Below are 17177 nucleotides of genomic sequence, written 5' to 3' on the forward strand. Positions count from 1 at the left end.
AATCACTAAACTCCAAACAGGACACACCAACCTAAATAACCACCTAAAAAAATAAAAAATCACACTACAGGTAACTGCCCACACTGCAAACAACTAGAAATCCCAGAACACGCACTCATCCACTGCACACACTACCTAACACATCGAACCGCATTACAAACCACCCTCAATCTAAACAAGGCTCTCACTCTAGAAGCAATACTAAACCCACAAAATAAATTAGAAAACTTCAAGGCCTTAGGCGTATTCTTAATCAAAACGGAACTAATAAAACGCATCTAAAAACCAAATAATCTACCAAATCAAAATCACATAAACAAACAAACATCCACCATACGCAGCTCCCTTAGTTCTCCTCCCCAACCCCATCGGCATCTATTCCAAATCTCAAAATTCTCAAATTCTATATAAGCAACCCCTAAAGCCCCCTCTTGGGTTGCTCACACCACTTTCGCCCCTTTCGGAAACACATTAAATGGCCTGGCCGGGCCCGTGTGCGAAATACGCATCAGTCGGAAAGCGCAGTTAAATCTCCAAAGTAAGTGAGTAAGTAAGTACTGGGTACCTCCCTGATGAGATACACGGAATAAAGACTGGCAACTAACAGATGTTTCTCTTGGTTGTTTTAAGATAAGATATGTTTACTTCATATATATTGTATGTTCTTAAACTATATTCCTATTTTTCCTGTTTTCTATTGCATTCTATGTTCTTAGTTGCTTTGAATATAATCAACATTTTAAATTAGGCATTAATGATCAAGGTAACCAGTAAAGTTAGTACTATAGTTAGGTTACATCATGTAGCACGAGAAACAAACTAACAATATAGTGTATATCAAAATAGTATAAAATATAATATGATAACGTTTTTAGACATTGGTTCAGCAAATTAAAATTACACATAATCGGGCTCGTGGAAGCAAAGTAATACCTGTGCATCTGTTGTCTATTGTATATTGTATTGAATGTTTGCAATTGAAGTGTGTGTAAATGAATGTATCTTTAAATGAGTATTGTGTGTGTTCCATTCAAATGATTCAAACTACCCTTGATGTAATGTACTTATGTACTTATTAAGCGAGGCAACTATACTGTACACGCAAAAACCCTTGAGCGCACATAACACTTGTTGTTTAATTCAGCTGCTCATGTATTGCTATATTTTCAGTATCATTAAGCTCTATTTATATCTACGTTGTACACATTCAATGACTTGCCGTCGGACATATGACTTTTGGTTATTAACGGTAGTTTAGATATATAACATGTGGCCATATTCTTTAATTAGCAGATTGAAAACTTATGTGTATTCTTGTTATTCGGTTTAAGTTGTATTCTGTAAGGTTGTATTGAAGTAAAGCTCATCTTAACGTTTCTCATAAACATCAAAAGATCATGTAAGATTATTTTAGTAATGAGTGAGATATTTATTAATATTTGTGTATACTTATTATTCGGTTTAAGTTGTATTCTGTAAGGTTGTGTGAAAGTAAAGCCCATCTTTACGTTTCTCATAAACATCAAAAGATCATGTAAGATTATTTTAGTAATGAGTGAGATATTTATTAATATTTGTGTATTCTTATTATTCGGTTTAAGTTGTATTCTGTAAGGTTGTATTGAAGTAAAGCTCATCTTTACGTTTCTCATAAACATAGAAAGATCATGTAAGATTATTTTAGTAATGAGTGAGATATTTATTAATATTTGTTTATTCTTATTGTTCAGTTTAAGTTGTATTCTGTAAAGTTGTATTAAAGTAAAGCTCATCATTACGTTCATCATAAACATCAACGATCATATAAGATTATTTTAGTTATTGGTAAGATATTTATTAATGTATGTCTATTCTTATTATTCGGTTTAGGTTATCTTCTGCTAGGTATATTAAAGGAACGCTTATATATCATTTCGTTCTTCATAAATAGCAAAGATCATGTAAGATTATTTCAGTTATTGTTTACACATGTAGTACTTGTCTTACCGAAGAGTTATCCTATTTATTTAAAATACATTCTCCTTAATTGCGCTATATCACGTGTATTATATTTTCAACCAAATGTAAAGTGTCTTCGTTTCATTATTAAATGCAATTGTTTATTGTATGATACATTGTAAGATTTATACTGTAACTGTTAATTCATATACTTTAATTGCCTTAGATTGTACTTTGTTGATGTTTTATTGTGATATGTAAATGACTGATGCGATACACGGAATAAAGACTGGCCACTAACAGATGCTTCTCTTGGTTGTTATAAGCTGTGCGGTCCCACGCTAATTCCCCGTCAACCAATTCTAGGAATTATAATCAGCCTTGACCAAGCATAAACTTTTAAAGGTTATTATAGGTCATAAGGTTTATTATAAATACATATGAATAATTTCATACTTTGAAGTTAACACTGTTTCGTTCATGCTGATTGGCCGAAAGGGTAGTCACGTGATCTCATATTTGGAGTTCACACACCTGTGAACGGACAAAAAAAGTTCACACGATGTGAACAATTTTTTTGTGAAATTGATCGTGTGCACTTTTGCCGAAACTACTTTCCGGGGTTTCCCCGAATTCTCGATCGGTGTTTACAACAAATGCTTTGGTTCTAGTGTTTGATGTCGTCAAGCTGCTACATGAACAAAATGGATTGTCCTTACTCTGCTTTAGATATGGAATGGCTATCTTTCAATATTAATAACGCAAGTGAAGAATAAATTAATTCTGTAAAATTACCGAGGTGAACGAAATTGAGCGATATTGACTTTGATGCCTTGTTTTCGGAAATGACAGGAATCTAGCAACACTGAAAACAATGTCGACGTCGTACCCTGCTCAGATGTGGCCGCTGACACAGAGCAAACGCGACTGCTCACCTGATCAACCCCAAACTAAAACCCAATTCACTATCGTATCGGGAAAAATAATCCAAGATTTTGAGAAACCATAAAACATAAAAAGGTAAGGAAAGAAACATCAATTTAAAAAAAAGAAGACCTGCCTACCTGTTTTACCGATTGGTCATCGGAGACGAGAAAATAACCGTAGACAGAATTAGGACCGAAATCTACTATTCCGGTTTCTGAGTTCCGACCTTCTCAGGTGACAAGAAACACCAGTTTAAGTATTACAGCACACGCGACAAATCCCAAACACCAAATATAACACACCCTGACTTTGAAAATTAACACAAAACACACAAGTTTCAGAGAACTCCGTTCAATGCCCCACCAGTCCATTCCGCATCGTCCGAATTGGTTTGCGTTTATCCAAACACAAGGAACACATTCATAAATCGGCGTTATTCCCAATTTGCTCATGCCATGAGAGGGTAAACGCGTCGGGGTGTTTTCCATAACTGCTCCATAAACGTCATTTAACAGCAGTAAGTAAATTTCATCCTAATGCTCCCGTTCGACTCGAAATGCACCTCTTTACAATTTTATGTGACGTCATATATAAATCCGCCCTTGAAGGTTGACCTCGCCTCGGTCCATCGAGGTCATGTTTATATTTTTGTTCAACTTCCTGTAACCTATTTTTAAGATTTGATTTATCCCAAATATTGTTTGTAAATTTGTTCAGAGAATGAAATTATGTTGACATATATCTAGATTATGTTGTATATATTCAAAGAACTATTTTTCTTTGCGTAACTGAGTATGAGTGGGGCAACGTATGTGACCGAGAGTCGGCAAATACCGACAAAATAACATTGTTGCAATGTTCTTCGGCGAAACAAGAGGACTTCAAATTCAAGGAAACATTGTTACGATATTATTCGGCGAGACCAGTAAACTACAAAGTATGAAATTAGAAGAATTGAACGTCAGTTTGGATGGGTTCATTGAAGTGTGAACGATTTAAAAGCGCTGGTTAAACTCGCAAGCTCGGAGGTTCACACAGTTTAACCAGCGCTTTGAAATCGTTCACACTTCAATGAACTCATCCAAACTGACGTTCAATTCCTAAATGGAATTTGTCAAATAACGAACTACATGTAGTTATTTGATGCAAAATATAAAACCTAACTTCTTGTCATAAAATGTGATGTTTTTATGTGTATTATTACTACTTTAATTTATCAGAATATGTGTTTTGCACAAAAGGATATTGAAGGATCTACGCTGACAATGTATTTATATATATAACCTATCCCATCAACATCTAGTCTCTGAAATGAACATATTTTACAGAATAAGAGTTGTTAAATTAGCCTAATAAAATAAAATGAAAAGGAGCCCAGAGATCCTCTTCATCAGCCTGAAACTGCAGTAATCTAGACTTGCCCAATATTATAGACTTGCATGAGCTGTATTGGATATATTTGTTTCAGGGTCCGTATGAGAGGTTACCTATCCACCATTGCTTAAAAAATTTTATGTGTTGTTTAACGCCGCTCCCTGCAATATTCCAGCTATATGACGGCGGTTTGTAAATAATCGAGTCTGGACCAGACAATCCAGTGATCATGAGCATCAATCCACGCATTTGGGATACGATGACATGCATCATCCAAGTCAGCGAGCCTGACCATCCGATCCCGTTAATCGCCTCTTACGACAAGCATTGTCATGTTGTTTTCGTTTTCCATTTGTTGTTGGTTTTGTTTGTTTGTTGTTTAACACCCATTCCCAACACACCCAACACATATTCCAGCTATATGACGGCGATCTGTAAATAAATCGCCTTTTACGGCAAGCATGGGTTGCTGAAGACCTATTCTACCCCGGATCTTCACGGGTCGTTTCCATTTGTAAATTACTGGCTTTGGAAGATGGGAACATCCATTTCATACAGACAAAACTGATTAAACATATTACTATAAGATACAGTTAATAGGTGAGGTGGAATGGGGTTTAACGTCGCGTCCAAGATTATTGCACTTATAAAGCGATGTGCATGTACGTGTTGGAGTTTGTGTGGCTGCTTGTACTAGTCCGGACTGATGCCGATTTATAGTGCTAGCTCACTGAGATACCATGCCACAGTTTAACATGAATACCCCACTCAGACACAGTATACTGACTCGGAGCCGACCAGTCCTTGTTTTAGCCCCTTAATGCCGAGCGCCAGACAGGGTAACAACAAGTACCATCTTTCAACGGCTTTTGGTATGACGCGGCCGGGGATTCTGTCATATGTACCGCCCACCTCAGTGAGAGGAATATTGGTGGCATTAGTGATGTTGGAGGCGTTGTCGTGGATATCATTTTCATCAACCTTTTTTGTTCATCCCATTTTGACCATGAATCGTGAACCGTCATGAGACTGATGCGTTGGATGGCGATACAGAGGAGAACATACATACCACTCAGATTGAGTTGGCCACAAACGTAAAGGGAGATAAGCGAGATGCTGCTGGAAGTCTGGGGTAGCATACCGCTAAGAAGTGTGATGAAGATTGTAAAAGAGAGAAAGAAAGTGACAGATATGGACAGTTTCTCTCCTGTTTCCGCCTTGACCAGGAACACGAAGGGGTTGATTGTTGATATGACAAGAAATGCAGTGACACGCATGTTGCCAGGTCTTCGTGTGCTTACCTCACAGTAAATCTTTGCCAGTCCTTTGTCAGTAATGACAACTTGCTGCTAATACGAGCCAAGATATGGGGCATAATCGAGTGTGTCCTGATTTAAAATATTCGGCGTCCAAACCATCTTCCTTTCATATCTGAAGGACGTAATGTTCCCATAGTCTATAGTGAGTGAGTGAGTGAGTGAGTGAGTATGGTCTTACGCCGCTTTTAGCAATATTCCACCAACATCACGGCGGGGGACACCAGAAATGGGCTTCACACATTGTACCCATGTTGGGAATCGAACCGGGTCTTCAGCATGACGAGCGAACGCTTTAACCACTAGGCTACCCGACCGCCCCTCCATGGTCGAAAGGATTCCAATGTATCTTTGAGTCATACCATTGGAATTGCATTCATAAATATGTACTTAGAAGCCCCTGGACAACATCCTTCTTCTTGATCCTGTTCATATTAAATCTAACCGAAACGTTCGTTGGTTGTGAGAGATTGCTGACCGGAAGGATCAATGGTTGTACTGCCGTAGAAGAGATATATGTAGTCTTTGAGTTTCTCTGTAGAAGTCCGCCACGACAGTCAGTGTCAGGAACGCCAGTGCCAATATGCCAGTATGAAGAATATTACATATCCAAAAGCGATCTGAACGTGTTGAAGAATATCGAACTTCACTGATGTCATACAAATACCAGCACACTGAATATCACCTACTCACTTCAGTCCATCTCTATCACGCAGTTGTGATGCAGCATATGACATCATTATTGATTGTATCTATGATGTGATGAAGTCCCGAGGCTAGTCTCACTTGGGGTACATGGTAAATGTAAGCATTGCCAGGGAAATGTATTTGTAAACACCAGTCAGTCTTGGAAAGATCTTCAGATAACAATAAAAGTCCATTAGCTAGCCTCATAAGCTACAGAACTGATACAAGAGATGGATTTATTCACATGGAATAAACACATGCCTACTCATATCAGTATATGATGATGCGTTTAGTCAGTGTATTAGCTTTGAGACTGTGAATGATCAATAATTGATCATCAAAGGAGGAATGTCAGCCGATGAGAACAGGTTTTATCCCTTCATGCGGACGATTCCGTACAGTAGTGTCTGCCTACTACCCTTTAAACGTAGAATACTTTTACTTTTACTGGTGGCTGACTTTGCGTACAATCGCCAGTTACTGAAGGGATGGTGTAAATCCTGCTGGGGTCCATGCAGGTAGCAAAGGTACTGTAAGTCCCCATGGTCCCAAGTATGGTGGCCTACCTTCAGCTGCTGGCGATCTATAGCCCGTTTTTATCTTGTATTGTTATGTATAGTGCTATCCTTTTTTATGATTCCATACCAGTTTTATATCTTTTCCTGTGATAAATCTAGTTATTTTGCTATCCTTCGCTGGCAGGTTTTTTATATAAGTTTCAATATATGTATCATGTTTAACTCTTGATAGTCACTATATGGCTGATTTATTGCCGATGTGATTTAAAATTTTAACTCACTCACTCACTCGTACAGTAGTGTAATTGCAGAAGATAACCTATCGCTTGTATAACACAGGAATGGTGAGTGAGTGAGTATGGTTTAACGCCGCTTTTAATACTTGTAATGGATGATTCAGTGATCATAGTCGCTTTTCAAAAGTGATAAGGTCAATTATTTTACGACGAACATGTGACATGCTCAGTGCCATATATTCTTTTCATTCACATTGGAGCACGGATCATAGCTTGTGACGATATAATTCGCTGTGCAGAGGTACCCCCCTCAGTAGAGGTAGAGGTAGTCAGTAGACACGGGACAGCGTTATGTACTGGTATCATACAAGGGACATTGTCGCTTTTAGAAAACAAAGCAAAACATGAATAAAAGAAATACGCCATAGTAACGTTATCGCATTATCGCACTATAAATATTATTGTTGTTTTTTACCAGAGATCGACATTGTAAAATCATGACTTTTATAAAACAAACAAACATGTGGCGTGTACGGAAGCCTTTTAGGGCCATTTGTTTTTTTGTTTTTTTCGATACTATCTTGAAATTACAAGATACTAAGTTGAAATTTCAAGAAACTAAGTTGAATTTCAAGATAGTATCAACCTCTGCATCTTCAAATTTAATTTTAGTTTCTTGAAATTTCGAATTAGTATCTTGAAATTTCCAGATAGTATCGAAAAAATTTAAAAAAAACAAATGGCCCTAAAAGGTTTCCGTAGGCGTGGTATGGTGAAAACAAAAAAAGCTATTCAGACAACGCGTATGTAGAAACAAAACATATCATTGAGACAATGTGACAACACGAAAACTCGACAAATGGTCAAAATCATTCCTTGTCGCGCTTTAGTTAATTTTTAAGATACAAGTTGGTTTTGTAAGGGCGAAAACGCTACAATGCTCCTTCTAGGATTCCATAGTTATGTGTCTTGTTTTGCAGGATTTATTTTGTCTGGGGTATGGAATAATATCTACCAAGGCTTTGTATACATTCCTTCAACACCCATGAATACATGTATACACGTGTGTCCTTTTAATTTTGAGTCAAGTAATGAGATCGTGAATAACTCACGGATATCAAATTTATTATAAGATATCTTTGATCATAATTCGGGTGACGCAAATGATATCTTTCTTAACATTTTCTAAACATATTGCTAATTATTTATATTTATGCTTCTGTGTGGATCTTTTGTCTTTTTAATGTGGGCCCTTAACTTCCTCATCCTATATCAAATGTAAGTAGGTGCGATCGGGTAGTCCAGCGGTTAAAGCGTTCGATCGTCACGCCGAAGACCGGGGTTCGATTCCCGACATGGGTACAATGTGTGAAGCCCAGTTCTGGTGTCAACCGCCGTGATATTGCTGGGATATTGCTAAAAGCGGCGTAAAACCATATTGACTCACTCAAATGTATGTATTTCAAACAGAATACATTTTTTGGTATTTTAATAATATTACCAACAAGAAGGGTCAAAATAGAAATAGACGGCTTGTAAATTATGATGATCATCATTATCTTAATCCTTGGTACATTAACGCCATGCTGCGAGGTACGAATGACGCGGAATGCACCAAGCAGTTTAAGCTATTTTAAGCATTTGACCGTCCGGCCAATACAATTAGCGTTATAACAACGGTGACATGCAATAACTAAGATTATTACATGATTAAGTGATTAAGCCAGATGTTGCACCTTTGAAGCAGCTGTTTCAAGGAGTCCACGACACATCTTAGTTAGAATCAACACCATCTGGAATAATTTTATATAAATAGGAGTAAAATCATGTCCATGTACATTCTTCACACAGCTTCTCAAGATGAACACCGCTTACGTTACCCTCTTCAGCCTCTTTCTCGTAGGGTTGGTTTCGCTTTGCTATGGTAAGTACAATTTTGTTTGTTCGATGAACTTACAGTCGCTTGTGCACTCAAGTTGGTTGATGGGCACTCAGCAATATTCCAGCTATATGACGGCGGTCTGTAAATAATCGCGTCTGGACCAGACAATCCAGTGATTGACATCATGAGCATGGATCCACGCAATTGGGATCAGTGGCATGCATCAACCAAGTCAGCGAGCCTGACCACCCGAATCCCGTTAGTCGCCTCTTACGACAAGCATAGTCGCCTTTTACGGCAAGCATGGGTCGCTGAAGACCTATTCTACCTCGGATCTTCACAGGCTTTGTGCGCTCAGGAACCGAATTTTCCAAAAAACGTTATTGTATGTATTTGAAGGGTGAAAACAAAAGTGGGTTCGTTTAGTTTAAGTGTTCGTATATTAGTTTGTATGCTCTACATTTGTAAATATTCTTGGAAGTTGATCTTATCTGTTATATAAATACTAAGATGTATTTTTTTTTAAATACATAACGTCAGCGACAGAGAATAACCAGTGTCTGTTATCTGCCTAACCATATTCCATTGGGTGTAAAATTAAAATTGGGGTAAAAAATATGTGAATGGATCCCTCAAAATCCGTTCTGACACCATGTATTCGCGAGAAGGCTAAACATGTCCTGTCATACCTGTAGCACACGCCATCCTACCGTAAGACGGCCGGCTGTAGACCAGATAATCCAGTGACACGATATCTCGTTTAATGAGTATGTTGAAACTAAAAACGATATGGTAATTTTGATTTCCGTCTGCTGTGTGCAGTTACAGTGAACATTATCACTGATCCTGTCACTCTTACAGTAAACATAGTCTGGTGTACAGTGTTTATTTGTGGCAAACATTAGTTTCTTTACATAACTGTGATGTAGTCGGGTATTGGATTCAGATTGACCAAAAGTACGGAAGCAAAGTACGGTGACAATTTCGAGAGGTGTCAATGAATGGTTACAACATTTTTTTGTTGTTGTTTAACGCAGCACTCAGCAATATTTCAGCTATATGACGGCGGGCTGTACATAATCGAGTCTGGACCAGACAATCCATTGATTGATATCATGAGCATCGATCCACGCATTTGGGATACGATGATTTCGTAAGGCGAATCTTACGATAAGCATGGGTTGCTGAAGACCCGGATCTTCATGGCATAGGTTGTATGGTTATAACATCTAGGGTAGCTTGGCATTGTAGTTGTATGGTAGTCACCTCTGTGTTCCAATGGGTAGAGCGTCTGTCCGGAGGGTGGAAGGCCGGTGGTTCAATGCCAGGCCGCGTCATACCAACATGTTGTAATCCTCCATAACGCTCGTCTTTAAGGGCCTAAAACAAGGACTGGTCGGCTCGGAGTCAGTATACTGTGTCTGAGTGGGGTATGCATGTTCAACAGGAGCATTGTGTCTCAGTGGGCTATATAAGTGCAATAATCTTGACGCGACGTTAAACAATGCACCTGGCATCAAGTATCACCAGAATGTCATTTACAAACGTTCCCACTTAATAATACATCAGAAATTTAGAAATGAATGGGTAGGCGTCTCCATGATATTTTTTTGGTTACTTAATGCTTGTCTTTCTCTCTTCACCCCAGGTCAAGGAGCTCCATGTGGCCAGTTCACGTGTGCGGAGTTTGCTACCTGTACTAACGAAGAATGTATCTGCTCAACGGGCTATGTCGGCTCCGGCCGATTTCTGTGTGTGCCAGGTACGTACAGTCAAGTCCCGTTAATCCGACATCTTTGGTTGCATATGATTATGCCGGATTAACGAGAATGTCGGATAAACGAAATTAAGTAGTATCAACGTTCGTGATCGAAAATCGGTCAACTACACGATAGGTAACGAGACAAACAAGTAACAAAAAATGAAAAATGATACTCATATTATTTTATTACATTGTTAGCGGAATATGTTTTCTAATCATGCAACCTTTAAATCCTACTCAATGTGTCATCAGGCATATAGTTAGAGAATAACCAACGAGCTACGGGGATCACCTGTTCCGAATGATTGAATTGTGAAATCCTGAGTGACTTACAACTTTCACTCTCGGGGGAGGGCTAATTCTTAATTCCGTATTTCGAATAGGTTATTCTGTATGTTACTCGCTGACATTTTAAGACGGAAAGTGAAGAAAAACTTATGAAATGTCAACCCTACAGAGAAACTTAACTGAAGGCAGCTTTTGGTTCAGATGACTTATCTTATCAATTTGTGACGTCATGAACTATAGAGAACGTCATATTGTATTCTCAACTATGAAGCACTGTGACGTCATTTGGCTCCACATGACCAATCAGCTCTGAGAATCGCTAAAAATGCAAATATCGAAAAGTTATTACACAATCGAACATTCTGGCCTTATTGGTAATATTTAAGTATTGACTTTCACTTTGTGTGAGTTCATTGGGATAGGGGCGATGGGGTAGTCTAGTGGTTACATCGTTCGCTCATCATGCCGAAGACCCGGGTTCGATGCCCCACATGGGTACAATGTGTGAAGCCCATTTACTCTTATTCCCCGCCGTGATATTGTTGGAATATTGCCAAAAGCGGCGCTAAACCATACTCGCTCACTTACTGGAGTACGATATCTCATGGAGTGCGGGCCAAACTGTATGAACGTCGAAGCTTGCGTCGCAGCGAGCATATACGTGTACGAGCATGCATTCAAACTCTCTGGTCATTTCCAATGTATGCTAAAACGCTCAAATTGTCAACATTAAAGGCTTTAGTTAAATACTTAAAAAGGTCGACATGTGAAGGACATTTCCGAAAATTGACGCTTCAGTGACAAAGATGAGTCCCTATAAGGCTTCATTTGAACACTTGACCTGCCCTTGCATGTGTTTGTGACGGGTGCAATAGGAACAGGATGAGCTCACCCTTTTCTATAGTGATTCATAAGCGCATGCATATGATTTACCCGGATATATCTTGATGGTTCATGCAGATAGTTGATAAGTTGTTCTCGCCATTCCAGTAAGCAAAGATATACCTAGGACACTTAGATCTGAAACTCAGTTCCCATGCTCGGCACCATCTTGGCGCCTTAACAGATTGGTCATAGCTCATTCACCCATATTCCTGTTGCATACAAAAGAACTCTCTGCCAGAATACCTGAAAAGGGCTCAACGTATATCCATAAGCGAATAATGCCGGAAGACTATACCACAGTGTATGACTTTCCAACTTCATCATCATCATCATCATCATCATCATCATCATCATCATCATTATTGGTGTTCTTGTTTTCATCAGTCGGGCAGTGCGGCTGCGTCAGTTTCGGTGATCCCCACACCCGACAGTTCGACCTAGGGAACACTCGAACGGTCCTGCCCTGTCAGTTCAACCTGGCTGGGTTCACCACCGCCTCCGGATGTGACATAAGGGTAGAGACTGTCACCAAGCTCAGAAACAACCCTCAGTTCCCCTTCAGGATCTTCAACAGAGAGCTGCTGGTCACTGCCTCCAGGGACAACACTGTCGTGACCCTGACCCTGGGACCAGGGGGCCAGTCCACGGTCAGTTTACATCCTTTTGCTTTAGTGTTTTGCGTCTTAAGTCCAGCATGACGTGGTATAACGTCATGACCCTCTTTAGGCTTTAGTTTTTGGGAGCTGCGTCTTTAAGTCATCAATTCCGCTGGACGTAGTATAACGTCTGGACAACACGAGGAAATTCCATGATAACTATCAGCTCTTTTCAATAATGCTAAACAAAACATGAAGTAATGGGAATGAAATTTATAGGTACACGTCGGGGCGGTCGGGTAGCCTAGTGGTTAAAGCGTTCGCCCGGGTTCAATTACCGACATGGGTACAATGTGTGAAGCCCATTTCTGGTGTCCCCCGCCGTGATATTGCTGGACTATTGCTAAAAGCGGCTCAAAACCTCACTCACTCACTGTAGGTACACTTCAGTGCGTGAGATTTAAACCAAGAACACTGCCCTCCTCACTTGCAGATTTTGCAGAAACTTTACCTTCCTAACTATGCACAGCACAGATTGTTTTGGACAATTGGGTTTCTAAATTTAAAACAGAACGTGTTAATGTAAACATAAATCTCTCTGCTTCCCGAAGACAAACGTAACTAATACGCCAGTATACACTAACAAACCACAAGCAAGTCACTCTGATACTCATACCAATGTAAATGCCTTTTGGGGGAAATGTTATGCTGCGAAAGAACACATAGACTGACGGGGAAAAGAAAGTATACACCCATGTTTGATAGTGGCTAAAAATGAAACAAAGAAGAAATGGTTATTAGGGTACTTGATACGGGTCAAAAGGTTGTGCTTTTAATCTTAGGTTTGGAGTATTGCGGCGTCTGTTTTCTATCTAGAAACATTTTGATAACGTTAGAACATTTGTAAACGTTTGAAACTCCAATAATCAAGTTTACACTTTCTTTTTCCTGGCAATTTATTATCAAATGTTGGAATTTCAAAGCAGATTGTATTAGATTTTTATTTAAAGAAAGCTCAATACCTTTTTATAAGACCCGTGAAGATCCGGGGTAGAATAGGTCTTCAGCAACCCATGCTTGCCGTAAAAGGCGACTATGCCTGTCGTAAGAGGCGACTAACGGGACCGGGTGGTCTGGTTCGCTGACTTGATTGGTGCATGTCATCGTATCCCATTTGCGTAGATCGATGCTCATGATGTCAATCGCTTGATTGTCTGGTCCAGCCTCGATTATTTACAGACCGCCATCATATAGCTGGAATATTGCTGAGTGTGGCGCTAAACAACAAACAAACAAAACCTGTTTATGATATGATTTTCCTCTTCATCCAGCCTGTGGTAGCAGCTATACCTGGCGTCATTGACGCCATACCCGGACTCCTGGACGTCGTAGTGACCCCCTCCCAGTTCAACGGCTTCTACCGCGCAACGCTTCTTCCATGTGACACCGTCATCGCCTACGACCCTGCCCTCATGGCGGCGACAGTGTCAACTCTTCCTACCTCCACCTTCACCAATGCAGGTTTCTGTGCCAACTGTAACGGGAACCGGGCTGACGACAACGAGTTTCTCGTCGTACCTGGTGTAACGCCAGTAGAAGCTGACCTTGGATTGAGTCTGCGAGAACTTACCATCAATCAGGGGTAAGTTTATTCGTTTGTTTCTTGTTTAACGCTACACTCAGCAATATTCCAGCTATATGACAGCGGTCTGTAAATAATCGAGTCTGGATAAGACAATCCAGTGATTGACATCCTGAGCATCGATCCACGCAACAATGTGTTTGGATTGATTGATTGTTGTTTAACGCCACACTCAGCAATATTCCAGCTATATGACGGCGGTTTGTGTGTTTGTTGGTTTACGATGAACGCAGCAATATGCCAAATATTTGAGTCTGGACCAGACATTCCAGTGATTGACATCCTGAGCATCGATCCACGCAATTGGGATACGATGACATGCATCAACTAAGTCAGCGAGCCTGACCAACCGATCCCGTTAGTCGCCTCTTTCGACAAGCATAGTCGCCTTTTACGGGAAGCTTGGGTTGCTGAAGACCCAGGGGTAAGTGATTGTTTGAGTGAGTTGGTCGTCTTGTGGGGTGGTACAACGTGAGTGAGAGTGTGGCAATACAGTGGGAGGTAGGGTGAAAGGTTGGTGTGTTATGAGGTTGTTCAGGGCGCGTAGGGTGCGAGTAGGGTGCGAGAGTGTGGTGTGAGTTCCTTTAAACACCACTCACGCATGTAGTACAGGTCAGACTCATCTGAAAACACCGAATGGCTATTTGATGGTGATGTTCGAGCGAGTCAGCGAGCGATTGGGATTTGGACTGTGAGAGTGTTGGGTGAGTGAGATCAGAGCTGCATTGGTGTATAGTACAGATCAGAGACATTTTCAAATTTTGGGCAACGGATGCGTGTGGGCATGAACTGAATTAAAACGAGACCTTGCATGAGCCAAGGATCGAGGATCATATCAAACTGCGGCGAAACAAAACTTTAATTACCATAGTTTTCAATCACTCTCGTTTGAAAACCACAAAAAATAGATGCGTGAATGAAAATGAATTGAAATGATGTGAATGACAGTCATACAGCATCCGATATTGGCATGACAGTTGTCAGAATTGAGGTGTTAACTGGGTGAATGATTTCCCCGTAAGTTCCTATAATAAAGTGTGATGTTTATCATTTCACAAATAGTTCCATTAATTAATGGATACATACACGATATAGAAACTTAAAGAAATCAGTGATGTTACGCTCATTCGACAACACTTTTACCAATCAGATCAGAGAAAATACCTACTTTACAATGCGTGATTGCTCACAAGTACAGTAAACTACGGTTATAACGAACACGCTTATAACGAACTGACGGATATAACGAATTTACTTTTTCGGTCCCGACTATTTGCTGTAGTTATGCTGTATATATGCTTATAACGAATAACGGTTATAACGAGCTAAAATTAGTAGTCCTTTGAGTTCGTTATAACCGTAGTTTACTGTACTCCTGGCGATAAAATGGACATTTACTCCTTTATTGTGTTTGGACAGTTAGGTTATTTTACAAAGATCATTAATGTTCTTAATACAGCTTAACGGACATTTGCGTGCGTAATATGATACACGGTGAATAGTTTCTTCTACTTGCCTTGCAGCACCCCTGACGCCGCTGTATGCACTGATCTGAAAGCCATTGCAAACACGCCGGCCTGCATGGTCGACGCCTTCCTCGTCAACGCTATCAAATGTTGCAGCATCTTCTACGACTCTGCCTACGCGGGCTGCCTCCTCAACAACGTCGCCATTCCGCAGACTCGGGCATCGCTGCTTGAAACCTTCAAGAACTGCATGTTGCAATACTGTATCAACAACATCCCAGCTGCAGCTGCAATTGCGCCATTCTTCGCTCCGTCTGGATGCGCCCTGCCTGTTGGCTATACCTGCCCTGCTTAAATCACAACTAAGGATAACATGAACACCAAGGGACATGTTTTGCAGGCTCACCGACATTCCCTTTTAACAGTACAAATAACAGACAATTGGTCGAGTTCTATATCAATTGGTGAACGGTCTCACCTACCCACAATGTTAAGGAAAAAACTTAAACTGTTATATTTTTTAATTTTTCGAATATATACCTTCAAAGACCATCGATATGAGACTAGAACACACAGTTCCGTGAGCGTACCAAGTTCACGCCTCAGTTTGTTTTTCCCCCTTAAGATGTCACTTAAAATAGCATAACAACTTATTATATCAACCAGCGACAGTATGATTTGTGAAACATTTATCCCTTTAGCACATAATAGAACCCCCCCCCCCCCCCCAAGCAGGGTCCCACACGCCCACCGCTAATCAATCCGCGTGTGATAAGCCAGCCAGTACCACCCCCTCAGCCAATACACAGTTATCAGCAGCTGCTGTTGATGACAAAATCAGACACACCCCCCCCCCCCCCCCTTCACCCTAACCCACACATTCTCACGCTTTTATTGAGGGAAGCTATTAAAGTTAAGTCGGGTGTTACTTTTAGATTATTGGTGAAGTAGGTTAAATGGGATAATAAACAATGTTGTGGATAATACTCGTTGTGAGGGATGTTGTACATGTAATTAGTATATGCCATAATGTTTGTGCGCCAGGAGCTAAAATGTGTTAATAAAGTCAGAAAAGGTACTGCTATGTTGTTTTTTATATTTAACGCGGCACTCAACAATATTCCAGTTATTCCAGCCTGTAAATGGTCGAGTCAGGACCAGACAATCTTGTGAGCGACAATCCACGCCGTCCGAGAACGATGAGATGAGGTGAGGTGAAATGGGGTTTAACGTCGCGTCCAAGATTATTGCACTTATATAGCGACGTGCATGCATGTGTGTGTGTGTGTGTGTGGCTGCTTGTACTAGTCCGGACTGATGCCGATTTATAGTGCTAGCTCACTGAGATACCATGCCGCAGTTTAACATGAATACCCCACTCAGACACAGTATACTGACTCCGAGCCGACCAGTCCTTGTTTTAGCCCCTTAATGCCGAGCGCCAGACAGGGTAACAACGAGTACCATCTTTTAACGTCTTTTGGTATGACGCGGCCAAGGATCGAACCCCGGACCTTCCGCTCTCTGGGCGGATGCTCTACCATTAGACCACGGAGGCGGTCTCGGAGTACGATGATCCACAAAGTCAACCAAATCATCGATTAGATTCATGTGATCGCCTCTTACGTTCCTGGGGACCAATTTTAACCAGGAATGCCCA

General features: G+C 40.4%; 1 protein-coding gene across 1 annotated transcript in view; it reads left to right on the forward strand.

Moving 5' to 3' along the window:
- LOC124126576 overlaps positions 1–15983 on the forward strand; it is a 32305-nt gene extending 16322 nt beyond the window's left edge. Inside the window, exons 6-9 of the mRNA XM_046490056.2 lie at positions 10527–10640; positions 12198–12460; positions 13741–14051; positions 15575–15983. Of these exons, the coding sequence (XP_046346012.2) occupies positions 10527–10640; positions 12198–12460; positions 13741–14051; positions 15575–15872 (986 nt within the window). The 3' untranslated portion in view covers positions 15873–15983. The remainder of the gene's footprint in view (positions 1–10526; positions 10641–12197; positions 12461–13740; positions 14052–15574) is intronic.
- Positions 15984–17177: the final 1194 nt, after the last annotated feature.

Source organism: Haliotis rufescens, unplaced genomic scaffold (genome assembly GCF_023055435.1).
Source record: "Haliotis rufescens isolate VD_foot unplaced genomic scaffold, xgHalRufe1.0.p SCAF_21, whole genome shotgun sequence".
NCBI lineage: Eukaryota > Metazoa > Mollusca > Gastropoda > Lepetellida > Haliotidae > Haliotis > Haliotis rufescens.